Source organism: Protopterus annectens, chromosome 3.part0 (assembly GCF_019279795.1).
Source record: "Protopterus annectens isolate FY-2018-M chromosome 3.part0, PAN1.0, whole genome shotgun sequence".
Classification (NCBI taxonomy): Eukaryota; Metazoa; Chordata; order Ceratodontiformes; family Protopteridae; genus Protopterus; species Protopterus annectens.
In genome coordinates, this window is record NC_056731.1 from 891,950,039 (window position 1) to 891,966,368 (window position 16,330).

Sequence of the window (16,330 nt, forward strand, 5' to 3'; positions counted from 1 at the left end):
CTGAAGCAGCAGGTTCAAAAGCGGCAAGCATGAGCTTTTCCAGTACAAATTTAAGGTCCCAAGCAGGGGTGGGTGCTCTCCTTGGTGGCCTTAAGTTGCCTGTCCCTCTCAGAAACTGTTTGATGAGAGGTTGAGAGAATAGAGGTGGTTCTGTATTGTAATGAGCTGAGATGGAAGAGGCATGGATCTTGACGGAGAAGTATAGGCCTCTGTGGAGTAGTTCTGCTAGGTAATCCAGGATTAGAGGTAAGGAGGGCAGTGCTGTGCCCTTTCATTTAGACTGAATCGAAGAACAATACCTTTTCCACTTATCAGCATAGGATTTCCTTGTACTGGGCTGTCTGGCTTCAAGGATGATGTCCAGCACCTGTTTGCTTAGGGTTGCTGGTGGAGTAGTCAAGGAATAAGCTAGGCTGCAAGATTTAGGGTTTGCAATTGTGGATGCAAAATCTGTCCCTTCTGCTGAGAGAGCAGGTTTGGGGTCTGGTGTAGGTGCCAAGGTGGCACCATTGTCAGGCTGTGCAGGAATGGGTACCAGTGCTGGCGTGGACAGTCCAGGGCAATCAGAATTGTCCTTAGCCTGTCTTGTTTTATCTTAAGTAATACTCTTGAGAGAAGGGGCAGAGGGGGAAAGGCATAGACTGAGAGATTTTCCCATTGAAAGGATAGGGCATCCACTCTCCAGGCACTGCTGTGAGGGTTCTTGGTGCAGAATTTGCTTAGCTGGTGGTTGTAGTGGGATGCAAAGAGATCCACCTCTGGGGTCCCCCTTTTCTGAATCAGAAGGTTGAAGGTGTTGAGCTCCAATTTCTACTTGTGTGAGTCTAAGAGATTTCTGCTTAAGTCGTCCGCCAGTGAATTTTGCTTGCCTGGCAGGAATTGGGCTTGTAGATGTACTTGGATGTCCAAGGCTGTGTTCCACAGGGCCATGACTAATCTGCAGAGTGGGTAAGAATGGGTCCCCCCTCCTGCTTGTTGATGTACCACATAACTGTGGTGTTGTCTGTTTTTATCAGCAGTTGTCCTGGAAAAAGTACGGATCTAAAAGCTGTCAGGGCATTTTGTACAGCTAGCATCTCTTTTTGGTTGATGTGCACATGAATTTGACTTGGGCTCCAGTGGCCCTGAATACATTTGCCAGCCATGTGAGCCCCCCATGTATAGTCTGATCCATCTGTGGTCAAGTTCTGGGCAGCATGGGGTTGAATAAAAGGCAGTCCCTTGTTGTGGTCGCATGCTTCTGCCCACCAAAGGACCCCTTCCCTTAGACAAGGTATGATAGGAATGACTGTTTCCAGATTCTGAGAATGTTGCAGCAAAGACTTTTTGAGTACCATTGTATTTTCCTCATATGCAGTCTTGCATATGGAATTAGCAGTATACATGAGGCCATGGACCCTAGGGCTTGCAGTATCCTTTTTGCAGACAGCTGGGTTCTGGTGGCCATTTGTTTGAAGTAGTCTGTCTGATAGACCTGCTTTTCTGAAGTAAGAAATGCCATCTGGGAAGTTATGCCCAAGCTTGCTCCCAGGAATACAATCTTTTGAGTGGGTAACAGTTGTGATTTATTTTCATTGATGGTGTACCCCAATGAAGTGAGAAGGCTTTTTACAAATGCCAGGTGCTGTAGCAACAATTCATGACTGATCCCCTGAATCAGGCAGTCATCCAAGTATGGGTAAATTTGGATATTTCTCTGCCTGCAGTATGCAATGGCTGCAGCCAGGCATTTTGTGAATACCCTGGGTACAGTAGACAAGCCAAAGGGAAGTGCAGAGAATTGATAATGCATAGATCCTCCCCTGAAACTTAGATACTTCCTGCATGACTCCCTTATGGGGATGTGCAGATAGGCTTCTTTTATGTCTAGGGTGACTAACCAGGCATCCTTGGCTAACATAGGTAGAAGCTGTTCCAGGGTAAGCATTGTTGAGAATTGAAAGATCCAGGATTTGGTGCCAAGAGCCTTCTTTTCTGGGTACCAGGAAGAGTCTAGAGTACAATCCTTGACCCCTCTGTTCCACTGGACCAGGCTGGATAGCTCTGATACTGAGCAGGGAAAGTATTTGGTTTTGAGCCTCTGCCCACTGGTTTGGAGGAAGGTCTGGAAACCTGATTAGGGTTGGCAGTGAATGGAAATAAAATTTGTACCCCTGGGATACAATGTCAAGGACCCAGCGGTCCTGGTTGATGGACATCCAGTTTTTTGCATGAAGGGCAAGTTTTCCTCCTAGGGGCACAAGCAATTGGGCAGGGCTGGGAAGTGGAGTGAAGAAGTCATTGTGAGCTTTTTCCATGAGGGGGTGGCTTACCACTCCCTGCTTCAGGGGTGGGGGTATTCCATTGCTTAGATCTCTGCATAACCTGAGGCTTTAGTCTGGGTGGTCTGTTTCCCCTGGGTCTTGTTTGAAAAGGCTTGGAGGGAGCTGGAAAGGACCAGTGTTTTGAAGGGCAATGCCTACTAAATCTAGGGGGTTGCACTTGTAGGAATTCTTTAACAGTCTGCATAGATTTAGCTTTTTCTTCCATCTTTTTAAGAACCTCTTCTGCTTTGGTGCCAAACATACAGTCCTTATTCAAGGAGTGTCTATTAATTTAGATTTGACATGATCTGGCAAGGTCTGCTCCTTCAGCCAAGCATGTCTTCTCAGTACAGAGCCAGTGACTGCTGCCCTGCAAGATGCTTATAGGGCATCAAAGCCACACTGCAAAGTATGCTTACTGACTTGGTTTGCAGAGTGCAAAAGCTCCTGCAATTCTTTATTTTCTACACAATCAGGAAAAGTTACCACTTTTTGTTTAATACATTCCATAATATGTTGCTGGTATTTCAGCATGTGAAACTGGCAATTCAATGCCCTGATAGCAAGAGTCACAGAGGTATATACCTTCTTACTCCATCTGTCCAAAGCTCTGGAATTCCTGTCTGAATGGGTGGGATTCTTGGCTGTAGTAGCTTTGATACCTTTAGGCCCCAGGGAAATGATCTCTGGGCCAGTAGTAGAAACTTGTGATTATCAGGTACTCTGTAGTACCTGTCTGGTTTCCTAGGGGCAGGAGGTAAAGTGTCAGGAGTACGACTGGATTCCATGAAAACATCATCCACAATATCCAGGACAGGGGGTATTGCTAAAGGCCTGTGCTGTGGCAACTCTAAAAATTCTCTGAGTCTCTTTTTGGACTGAGGATAGTCTTGGCATTCTCAATGGAAATGACCTCTTAAAGTATGCAAGGTTTCACCAAAAGAAAAATTCTCTGGAGGGGAGGTGGAGGGAATGGATTCCTCTGCATCTGAATCCTCATAGACAGATAATGGCATGGCTTTATATTCAGAAAGGTCAGACTCATCAGACTCCTGGTCTGTATAACCTGAAGGGGTCTGGATTCTTTGTCTCTTTGCAGGGGAAGGCTGACTTTGCCTAATCAGCATAATAAGGTCTTCAGCCATTCTAAGCATTTTTTTTTTGGCATGGGTGCCTGAGCATGTGCTTTGGTCTTCGGTTTTCTAAGCATAGTGTGTACTCTGGGCCTAAGAAACTTGGTAGTTTTAGTTAGAAATGAAGTCGTCGGTTTGTTTCAAACATCGGTAGAGCAAAAAATTGCCTCAAAAGCCGGTGCCTGCACAGCGACTCCAGACCCATCCAAGGTAGAGACATCCGCTGGCTCCATAGTCGAATAAGTACCTTGCTGCATACTGGACTCCGAATGGGTCTCAGCAGAGGCCTGCGAATCCACTAAAGCGGGCATCAGGGGCTGCAAAAGCACCTCAATGAGTACCAGCAGACTGGCGACTAGCTTAACGGAAGCTTTGTCAGTAGTTTTGGACCTATGCGGTCTGTCTCTGTCTTTATCCTTATGTTTTTTCAGAAAATCTGTAGTGAGAAGGCTTACTGAAGCCATTTCAGAATACAGAGATCGAGAACGAAAGAATTTGGCGACAAAAAGAGCCCGACAATGAATGGTTCGGGCATTAAACAAGGCAATAAAATGACAGTGAGGGACATTGTGATCTGGGCCTAAACAGGTGATGCAGTAAGAATGAAAATCTCTGTGAGGTATTTGCTTTCCAGAGGCAAGGCAATTGTTAACTTTTTCTGACATCGGTTAAAGCAAGAAAAAAGGATCTCAAATGGGGTACTTAGGTTTAGAAGACTTCAGGATTATTTAACTCGAAAATGAAAAATTCAGGTAGCAGCTGACTGGCACTTGCAAACTACTTCTGCTTTGGGCTCCTCCTCGGCAAGAAAGACTGATATAATGGCATCGGCTGCCTGTTTTTATACCCCTGATTACCTGACTTCAGGGAAGAAGCAACAGCATCCAACGCAGAAATACTAAGTCTCTGGTATTCAGGCAGACTGAGGGCTACCTGCAGGCAGATAACCCAAGTGTGATGACTGCAACACTGAAACACGAAGAACATCTGATTGAACTGTTGATTAAACATAATAGTAAAAACCTGATGTAATTATTGATGTATAATAATACTTTTAAAGGACTGATCAGAAGTGAGATGATATTAAGTGTAAGAAAAAAAAGTTACATAGGGATTTGAAGCAACAGATGGACAAGACTGCTTACCCTTTGAAAACTACTGGGTGAGAGAAGTTCAACAAAATTAAGGAGAAATTATGAAGAGGAAATGATTAGAATTGTGTTGGGAGACATTGATCTGATGAATAATAAATAACCCAATTTTAGTGATATAGATGACGATACTGGAGCTGAATTCCACCCCTTTACGAGATCAGAATGTATAGATAACCAAACTGAATATAGTAGCAATGGTTGCTATAATAATATGGATTTTCCCGATTGAACAGAAAGAGAAAAACAAAAGAAAGGCGGAAAAGAAGAGGAAGAGATGAAAACAGTGGTCAATTCAAATAGGATCACACATTCCTTAAGGGGTATAACATCTTTAATTATAGTAAGGTACAGATTACTTGAGAGCACTTTTCAATTTTTGAAAAGGGTTTGAAGTTTATCCCTTCAAAAAGTATTTAATATTACTGACACTCTGGTGGAACTGAAATTGTTTAACAGAAAATTGAATCTGGCAGTAACTTTTGAGAAGAAAGGGAAGGTTTTTACTACAGAAAAAGAAATTCTTAAGAAAAAAAGCCTTTTTAATCCACCCTTGCATCCTCTTATTCAAGCCTTTGAACAGGCTTGTATGGAGGAAATCTATAAACTGACTAGTAGCAAAATCTCTAAGAAGTTTTATAATTTGAAAATTAAAGAAAGAGTTACTTTGGAGGACCTAGTTCATGATAAAAATATCCGAATTATGAAAGCGGATAAAGGTGGGGGAACAGTGCTCTTTGACTACACAGAATATTCCTGTCAATGCTTCAAATACTTCAAGAAAATAGTTCATATATTCCAGTCTCTAGAAATGAAGAAAATATTGCGTGTCATAAGACCGATATGTTCTTAGAAGATTTATTGATTTAAGAGAGACTTTCCAAAGCAATGTTTAATTCTGTTAAACTTAAACCCATTATCCCATCCATTTTTGGGATCCCAAACGTTCATAAAAATCTGTAGTATCTGCCTTTTAGGCTAACAGTGGCACCTGGAGAATCAAAATCTCATCATTTGCTGTATTCACTGATAGGTCCTTGAAATCTATCTTTAAGAACACATCCCATATGGTGAGGGATTCTTGGAATTTCTTAGGGAGGCAAACTTCAGATTTCAACATTTCTTCAGTGGGATTCTTTACAATAGATGTGCTAGATGTATTCTCCTCAATCCCTTTGAATTGAGGTTTAACATTTTTTTGATAGTTTGGTTATTTTTAGATTTTTTTTAATACCAGATTTATTTAATTTTGGAATTAACCACCTTGGTGTAAGAAATCAACTTTTGTTTTTGAGGGGTGGATCTTTAAACAGGTGAGGGGTGTGGCTAGGGATGCAGCCTGCACCCCAACCTACGCTAATTTAGTCCTTCTAGCCTGGGAAAATTCTTATGTTTTTTGTTCAACTTTTATCAGTATATTAAATTATACTCAAGATTTCTGAATGACATTTTTATTCTTTGGGAAGGAACAAAAACTTATATTTCTAAATTTTTAGAGTATTTGAATGGTACAATGTCCTTTCTTAGGTTTACACATTACAATAAAAATAGTATTAACTATTTGGATACTATCATTGAAATTACTGAAAGAGGTGTTAAATCAAAATGTTTAGGAAACCAACCTTCAGTAATGCATATTTACCTTTCAGCAATGCCCACCCATTTTCACAGGGAAAAAAGTATAGCTAAAGGGCAGTGTATTCAAGTAATAAGGATGAATTAGACACTGTTAATTGTGCTAGCATGTATGGAAAAGTTTTTGTACACAATTTCAGATTAATCTGTGTATTATATGCCAGCATGACTAGCTATGACATTGTAAATAAGTTCTTACATGTTGATTTGTAATCTGTTTGCACAGAATGTTTTAAAGACTTGAACAGTCTCCTTTTATATTTCTAACTGCGCATCTTTGTGAAGAGAGATTCTAAAGGCAAACTGTTTCACATTCAACTGATCTGCACATGATGTTATTGAAATGTTGGCAGTTGCTACATGCAACTGTCAGAAGCTGAAAGACAGGAAGGAACTTTAGTAAACAGCTGCTGGTTGATTTTCAAAATATATAATGAAAATTAGAACCAGAACAGTTGTGATAGTTGGGCTAGTCTATAAAGGAGCTTGCTGAAGATGGTTAACAGTCAGGTATAGTTGCCAGTTATAGTTGTGAGCTTTCACAACCATACTGTGCAGTGGATACATAAAAGGACTTACCAAGAACTGTAAACCTGCCTTTGCTCTGTTGTAGTAATTTAGTTATAATTTCCTAACTGACTAAAGAACACTGTCCCTGATCTAAATGAATCGGTTAGAGTTTTTCTGAATGTTGGATTTCTATCTTAAAATTCCTAAAAAGTCATTGGCTGTGCCTCTGTACCAACCCTGACTAACCAGCTTACCACTCTGTTCACAACCTGGCTATCTGTAAAATAGTCAATGTTTCAGACTTAGTCTCATTCTCATATGTATTGTACTACTGAATGACATGCTACCTTTTTCAGCCTTGTATCACTAACAATGTGTAAGTTCGAACAAGAAAACTACAATATTAAGTTTAAGTATGTATGTATTCCAAGTATGCATATAATCCTATAATTCTGTACTGGTATCTATATGTGACTGTATCAAACTGCTACTGTTTAACTCTTATGTAACTACCCATATGTGGAGCTTTTCTCCCCGGGCCTCCGGTAAAAATGGACCTGTGTCCAGTTAGACTATCCCGGTTAACAAATGTAAAATAAACAAATAAATAAAATATCTTACAGTATTGATTTCACTTTCCTGGTGATTGATTTCTGTTTGTTTATTGGAAATTACTGTTTTATACTTTTAATCATTTTGCACATTATTAAATATTTTATTAACTTACATTGTGGCCGATCAATCATTGTTTTCTTTAGTAATATGAGTGTGCTTATACTTTCCTTTCATAACTTCCCATGCCTCTCCGAAAGCCTGGCTGCTTAGGTCATTTGCTACTATTTGTTTTAATGTTTAATTTTTATAACTGGACACCCATTTAAAACAGCATGAAGACACACTGGTTGGTGGAATTACTACTGTATTATTTTGGGGAAGGGACACAGCTGGAAATCTGTGTCAGGCTTTCCTAGTAGTGCCTGGATGTGTGAAATTTCATTTAAGTGCGAGTGTATCAGAGGTCTTAAACTGGGACACATTGCTCTGAAGTGTGTAATAGGGAGTTATTAGGGGTGGACAGAAGTATAGTCTAGTCCCATGCTGTACAGCGTGTCCCTGTTGTGTTCTTAAACAGGAGAAATATTCCACAATTTTCCTCTAAGTGACCATCTCACACTGGAGTCAGTAGTGAGGATTGAAACTCCTTTATTACTGACTCAGGATAGTAAGGGACACCACATTATTTGGTGGTAGTTCACTGAGACATTATCTGGACATCACAACCTCAAAAAGGGAAGATGTTATCCAAGAACTAAGTAAACTTTCTGAAATGTTTTCAGACAGAGAGTGTCTCAAAGATCTTATTGATAAAATTAGTGGGGAAGTTCTGAATGAGTGGAGTAAAAATATAAACCACTTTTAGGTATTGGTTTTGCTAGAGGTGATCAACAACCCCTCATTAGTGACTCCCTCAGTTTTGAGAAGGTAATGGTAATGGAGTTTAACAATGCTTCCCAGAAAGTAAAGGATATTATTAATAGGAGTTAGAACATTTTAAAAGTTAATCCTGGAGTTTACAGAGCAGTTGGAATAGGTCCAAAGTTTCTGTTTATAACAGCAGAAAATTTAAAATGCATGTTTGAATGAATCAGTCATATGACTATAAGAGAAAAAAATCATAGATGAAGCACCAGGAAATGTGGTATTTGTAATCAATGTTCTTAGATATATATGTCTATCTATATATCTATATATATCTATATCTATCTATATATATCTATATCTATCTATATATATATATATCTATATCTATATCTATATATATATCTATATCTCTATATATATATATATATATATATATATATATATATATATATATATATATATATAGGATCCGTACAGATCCCTGAATGTACTTTCCACCGATGCAGAAATCACCAAGCATACTTAACCTAAAGTGCTGTCAGCACTTTCGGATAAGTATGCTCATTTTGCCAGTCGTACTACGGTGCAGATAAGGGAAAATTCCCTTTTCCCCACTGTAGTGCTATGCTCGTTTTGCAGGTCGTACTACGGTGCGGATAAGGGAAAATTCCCTTTTCCCCACTGTAGTGCGACCTTGGAGTGAGAATATTAAAGTAGGGGGGTGTTGGGGGTGCAGGGGGGCTTGCCCCCCTGATAGCAGAAGGTTTAATGTTGTGTTTTTTTTATTTAAACATACTTTACCGTAAGCGCTTTGTCGGTGCAAGAGCTTTCGGTAAAGTATGTTCGGTGATAATGGATTCGGAGTTTTGATCTTTCGATCAAAAGTCCTAGATCTATATATATATATATATATATATATATATATATATATATATATATATATATATATATATATATATATATATATATATATATAGAGTAAGAAAGTACAGAACTGGGGAATAGTTTTGGAACCAACATTAAATTTAAGAAAGGAAATTGTGGTACCTTTGGACTTGTTGATTTAGCTTTATGCATGAAGTGGTCTTTTTGACCACTCAGAAAGAAAATTTATGAGCATATATACAGTATTAAAAGAAGAAGGTCAATGGCTGTGGCAGTTTAAATTAAATATTGTTCACCCCCCCGACTTGAATGATTATATTTCAGTTCAGCCAGTTGTAAAACTTTGTACTGCTAAATTATATAAAAAAAAGTTTAATATGATTATTTGTGATATTTTAAATGCATTAATGCATGATTTTTATAAAATTTATTAGTGAACGTATTTATTATTTTTGCATTTACTTCTTTTGTATTTACGATTCTTGCATTTTTATAAACAGGTAGGGGTCATGTACCGTTATGGATTTTAATAGACAGATTAACTAATTATTTCATTAGGAGCTTTTATAAAAGGAAGTGCTTTTGGCAGTTACTTCATTCTGAAGTCCCAGAAGTGAAGGGATGAAAGTGCTTAATTGATTAAGAAAACAGTGCTTTGTAAATTACTTTTATGAAATTCTTGGGTTCCTGCCTCCTTTTGCTGCTCTCATACCATGCTGTCACTTCAGTTGTAATGCCAAAATATGGAAGGAAAATGGAATTATCCTTACAGTCAAAATATGGATGGAAAATGGAATTATGCATACAGCTTTGTGGAAAAGATGTAGCCATAATGACTGAGATGCCTTATGCTACGGTTACAGCAGCATATCATATAGAAAGGTATGAAGCCATTAAAAGAGGCAAGTGAGAATAGTTGTAGGAAAGGATACCATGGGGAGAAGACAGAGAAAAGGCGCGACAGGCATGCAGACGTAAGAGGAGCAGAAAGGAAAAGTGTAAGAGATATTCAAAGAAGAGTGAAGTAGGATGAATGAAAAGCAGTAAATAAGGGGATAAGAAGATGAGATAAAGAAGGATGAAATACGGATACAGAGGTGTGACAGCTGCACTGAATGCCAAAAACAAATTACACCCTACATGGAAATGAAGGCATATGCACGGTGGCTAGGGTCAGTGGCTAGAGATCAATGGTCTCAACCTTAGTAGCAGTTAGCACCGAACAGGTAGTGACTAGGGCCCCAGACACTGATGGGACTCGTCAGTGCTGAAGTATGGGGTGATATCAATGAAGATTAGAGAACCTGCTCAAAGAAAAATCTGCCTTAGTTAAACCAGCGCTGAACAGGGGACTGAGTAGGAGAACCATTAATTTTAACCTGCACCTATACCAAGGCCTTCCATCATTATCCTCGGCACAGAGGGACTGCATAGACAACAAAAGAATGAAGTGATACAATAGAAGGAAAAGTGGAGGGAGGCAAGTCATTTAGAAAATTCCAGTTCTTACAAAGTAGAAATACAGTTTAGGCTGTTTCTTGACTGAATATCAGCAACTACAGAAATCTCAATTTGAGATTACCTGAAAATAAAAGACTAATACTGAAACCGTAGTACAGGCTTAACAATGGAAGGGGATATAATCTCAACTTTTGGCACCTTAGGGGGGACTGGGGAATCTCTGCAGGATGATGTAAAATACATCTTCTCTTCCATCTTACATGTTTTGCTCCTTTATTGCTGGAGTTGATCTGAAGAATTGCCCCAGGAAATGAACCACTTAAGATTTGTCTATTTACATTCACTTAACACCCTAGGACTAAATGTTTGACAGAGCATTGAACATCCAAATGTTCTACCTTCTAAGCAAGTCACAGACAAGGCATGTTTATCTTGTGGTGGGGATCTTATGCTGCATTTCAAGCACTAAAGTCCAGAATGCTTTTTCTCTCTAACTTGCTTGTCCATTTTTCCACTGAAAAGCCAAGGTCACTAACTGCAATTACCAATGATCAACACACACACAATGCTAATGGAAGTTGTCAGCAGAAGGAAAGACTCCAACTAAAACACTTGGAAGAAAAAATGGTTGCCCAAATCTTGAGTGGAGGGGAAACAAACCTAAAAATAAACTTAAATATAACGGGACAGAAGGCAAAGCTATGACTATTATCAACAAAGCAGTCACAGCCCTTAAGGCCAAATACAACACCAAACATACTTGTCATAGGTGACTCCATAGTCAGACACACTGACGTCCCACTCACCAGGCTGAACAAGGAGAGGGTCACAGTAAGCTGCCTATCGGGCGCTAGAATCCGCCACATAACACAAGCACTCTGGTCACTCCATGGCAAGTACAAATATGACAGTCATTGTCCATGCTGGTGTGAACGACCTGAGACGTACCTCCCTGGACTACATGAAAAGAGACATAGAGGAGCTCTCTGATTATGTAGCCCAGGCAGGTATGACCCTGACCCTGAGCAGTATCCTTCCTTCACCAAGAATGATGCCACAATATAAAGACAAGATGATCAGCTTTAACAATTGGCTTAATGTCTGGTGTCATTCAAAGGGGATCCAGTGTCTGTCTGCCTGGGATGACATGCTTGACAAGCCACACTGCTTCACAAGGGACGGCTTGCACCTGTCACCCTGGGATTCGGATATTGGCTAAGGCTCTTGCCACCCCATAGTGCCTTTTTAGGCAAGGCTCAAATTCTAAACCTACCACCCTAGAAAACAAAAATGGGAAGAAACTGAGGGTAATGCTGCTCAATGCCAGAAGTCTAAATCTCAAAATGCACGCAATCGAGGCCCTTCTCAGTATGGAGAACATCGATGTCTGTGCTGTAACTGAAACCTGGTTCAAGGCTCCTGAGAGCACCTCGGCACTATTAGGTTTTACCTCATATCATGCTCCGCCCCAAAACCCGGATCACACCACAAAAGGAGGGGGTGTATCCATATTCATAAAGGATACCCACACCTCCAAGTTGGTGGCAATGCACGAAGCTTCGGAAACTATCCAGGTGCAACTAACCATAGGCAAAACTGCTCTACAAATTGTAGCATGCTACAGGCCACCCTCTCAAACTCAGGAGCCCCACACAGCCTTCCTGAAGACACTGGAGGGTATAAATGTGTCTCCAAACACCATCATATTGGGTGACTTCAACTACCCGAATATAGACTGGGAACATTACTCAAGCTCTAACTTTCTAGCCCGACGGTTCCTGGAGTTCATAAATTCAAATGCCATGGAACAGCTAGTCACTGTTCCCACGAGAGGAGAAAATATACTAGATCTCATTATTACAAACATGCTCCACACCGGAAGTATATCCCTCATTGGTGAGATCTGATCATAAACTAATCTCACTGGAAATCCACATCCCGCCCCCACCCCAAACAAAAAAGACCACAGTGAAGAACTTCTCTAAAGCAAACTTCACACTACTCAAGACTGGTGTGGTATCCTTCAAGGCCCCTGAGCCAGTGGAAACCACAACCAAAGCTGTGGAAGCCCTTACAAATGCCTTCTATGAACACCTCCAGGACTGCATGGATCAGGCAATCCCAAATAAAACCAAGACTCTTTCCACAAAGGGCAAACGTCCAGTCTGGTGGACCCCAGCCATTAACAAACTTTACAATAAGAGGAGAAAGCTATTACATGATAGAACAAAATCCATAAAAGGGAAGTCACCCCTGATCATTATTAGTAAAAAAATACAAGCACTCATAAAATATAAGGCCAATTTTGAGAGAAAAATTGCCATGGATTCAAAGGACAACCATAAGGCCTTTTTCAGTTATGTTAGGAACCTGGGTGGAAACTCCCAGATATGCTCAGAATTAGTCCAAAATGATACAAAAATCACTGAACCCACAGACATTGGCAACATACTGGCAGACAGGTTCAGTGCAAACTTCACCCCCTTCTCCCCCCCTAAAGGAGAGATAACTATCCCAGCAGAGTGTAGTCTCCCAGACATCTCAAATGCACAGGTGAAAGCTGCTCTCTCTAAAGCTAAAAACACAGCATCAATGGGACCGAGCTAAATGAGGAATTAAACCTGCACATAAGGCAGCTGTTTAATCTCAGCCTTACCACAGGATACATGCCCAAGGAGTGGCGTACGGCAACTGTGGTCCCACTCCACAAAGGCGGTGCCTCTATGGACCCTGCTAATTACCGCCCCATAAGCTTAACAAGTCTAGTCTGCAAAGCTATGGAGAGGATCATAATGGAGCTCATAAACAAAGATATAGGGGACTTGCAGACATTGGACCCGACCCAGTTTGGCTTCGTCAAGGGCAGATCATGCCTTTTGAACTTGGTCGACTTCTTCGAAACAGTCACCACGGCCATTGATGAGGGAAAGGCAGTCCATACAGCCTACCTTGACCTTGCAAAGGCCTTCGACACAATACCCCACTCGGGTATTGTAGAAAAACTTACCAGCTTAAATGTAAACCCATATGTCACAAGATGGATTGCAAACTGGCTTAAGGACAGAACCCACAGGGTTAGAGTTGCTGGCGCTATGTCAGACTCCAAGCCGGTCACAAGTGGTGTCCCACAGGGCTCGGTCCTTGGCCATCTATTGTTCGGCATCTACTTCTCAGAAGTACAGGCCAACATGGGAGGACTTTGGCTGACAAAGTTTGCAGACGACTGCAAACTGGGCGCCATAGTGGAATGTGCATCGGACACGGATATCCTTCAGAAGGGACTCACGGAAACAGATAGTTGGTGCCAGAGCCATGGCCTGAAGTTAAACGCCAAAAAATGTATAGTCATACCCTTCGGGAAAAACAAGGTAACCCCAAGCTACCATATAGGTGGCAATCCACTAAGCACAGAAGAGGTTATCAGGGACCTGGGGACCCAGGTTGACAGTGGCCTTTCTTTTGACACTCACATTGCTAAAGTGGTTAGAAAGACCTTCTACATTGCCCACCTGATCATGAAGGGATTCACATCAAGATCTAGTGAGGTCATTGTTCCCCTGTACTCTTCACTTATCAGACCAATGATCGAGTACAGTGCCCCATTCGGGATGTATCTCACCCGACATCTGCAGCAATTGGAGAGACCCCAAAAGTTCCTCACCAAAAGGATAAAGGGACTCCAAAATCTGTCATATGCTGCCAGATTGAAGAAACTCCAGCTCTATTCAGTTGCATACCGTCTGCTCAGAGGTGACATGTGCCTGACATACAAGGCCATGTCCAACCCAGAATTAATGGACATGCTCCACCTCAAAAAATCCAAATCCACCAAAACCACTAGAGCAAGTGACTTAAACCTTAGTACAGATATAAATAGGACGTGCTGGAGGGATAGAGTTATCACTCAGAGACTCCCCATGCTGTGGAATAAAATCCCGATCCATGTGAGGCAGAGCACCTCGCTGGCTCTGTTCAAGAGAAATCTTGACCTGTGGATGGGAGATCATAGGTTTATCCCGGGAATCATCTCTGTGTCACTGCTGGACAGAGGCACAACAAACTAATGGGCACAGTATTTTTTCATATAAGGGGTGGCGTAAGCCACAAAAATTTGGGCTAGGCTTATAAATGCCTTAGGGCAGATAGCCTAGTATAAACCTATGAACCTATGAACCTATAAATTACATCAATGATAATCGACAGAATGCAATCTGATCAAAAAAATTCCAAAAACAGGTGGCAAACATGTTTACTATAGCTTAGGGCTGACTCCCAGATGCAAGCTGCTCTGAAGCAAATGAGATCTGGAGAAGCAGAAAAGCACAGAGCAATGTGGGAGCTGGAGAAGAATTAAAGTCTGAGAAAGTTTTAAAATTGCCAAGACAGCTACCGCCTGTGGCAGATAATCTTATCTGTTGAAATGGATGGAGTGGATCATATAAGATCCAAAATTTCTCTCTCTCATCCCTGCATTCTGGTTATGTCCACTATTCAGATCCCTTCCTTATATGGAATGCAATTCCTCCTCAAACTTTACCCTTAACGAACCCTCCAATACTAAGATTTAAGACACAATTCTCTAGTATCATAGTTCTATGTTCATCACTGCATCTAGACTGTGCAGCTACTGAAGTGTCCAGCTTTTTACACAGACACTGGTGTTTATTATCTCACATGTAAATACCTTGTTATCTTTTGATCTGTTCTACCTTGACTTAGTTTACTAGAAAAACTCAAAATTCCATTCCAGCTTCTCTGCCTTTGTGTGGCCTGTTTTAATTTTGTTAGTCTAGCACAGAGGTCTGGGTAACCAAAATAGTATCAAACTAACCCATGAATTTAGCAGGAAGAAAATGCACATCTTTAATGCTGTACTTCTCTCATTTAGGTGTTCTAAAGCAAAATACAGTTTCATCTCTACAAACACTCACCTACTCTCCAGTATGGCTCTTTCCACATGAGAACTCTTTTCCTTTGCTGACACCTCCAGAGAATGTTGGCTCATTGCAGACAAGAACTTGAGAATGAGTTTAGTGCTTTCTGTCTTACCAGCTCCGCTTTCACCACTAGAAGGAAAAGTACAGCAAAAAAAAAGAAATTGTTAGAGTATACAGTTATGCGGTTCAGACAAGAAGTATGATATACAAGGACAGTCACTGTAACAGTAGATGCTTAATTCCATCTTTTGCTGTCTCTCTCCCTTGAGTTCAAAACATATGGGTATGTAAAGGCAATGGGGGTACACTCACCTAGCCTTAGACTCTTCAGAGCAGTGGAAATGGTCCATCTCTGCTACTACCATTGGCTAATGCAGAAAATGGATTTTCTCCAGATATCTGAAGCCATGGCCCCATACCCAAACTTAGCTAGATGAACTGTTAGTAACAGCATTAGGAACTCCCCAAATACAGCCAGAGGATGGTGTGCAATTCAGGTTAATCATCTGAAAGCACATCTGTCACTGGTGGCAGAAACAGAATACATCTCAGGGGAATGCAAAAATTACAGTTGCATGAGTAAACTTACCATAACAATATATGTTCTAATAGATCACTTTTGCAATAGACTAAGCCACTTTGTTTACATCCTGCCAAGGATATATATGACCAACAGCCAGCCTATAAAGCTGCAGGGCACCTTCTACATGTCCTAACTGCTGTGTTGTTACAGAAGAGCCAGAGAAGACACTAGTTCCAAGAGAAATGGGAATAGACACCGAGCGTCCTTACATTTACTATATCATCTCCATTGTCATCTCTTGGCTGACTCATGACATATGCATAGACTCCATCATCCATGAAATCCTTGAATAACTACTGGAGTAGCAGAG

The 16,330-nt window shown here is 40.8% G+C and overlaps 1 protein-coding gene across 1 annotated transcript in view; it reads right to left on the bottom strand.

Moving 5' to 3' along the window:
- LOC122796947 (unconventional myosin-X-like) overlaps positions 1-16,330 on the bottom strand; it is a 970,199-nt gene that overhangs the window by 21,654 nt on the left and 932,215 nt on the right. The window contains exon 5 of the mRNA XM_044065721.1: positions 15,432-15,566. Coding sequence (XP_043921656.1) covers positions 15,432-15,566 — 135 coding nt within the window. The remainder of the gene's footprint in view (positions 1-15,431; positions 15,567-16,330) is intronic.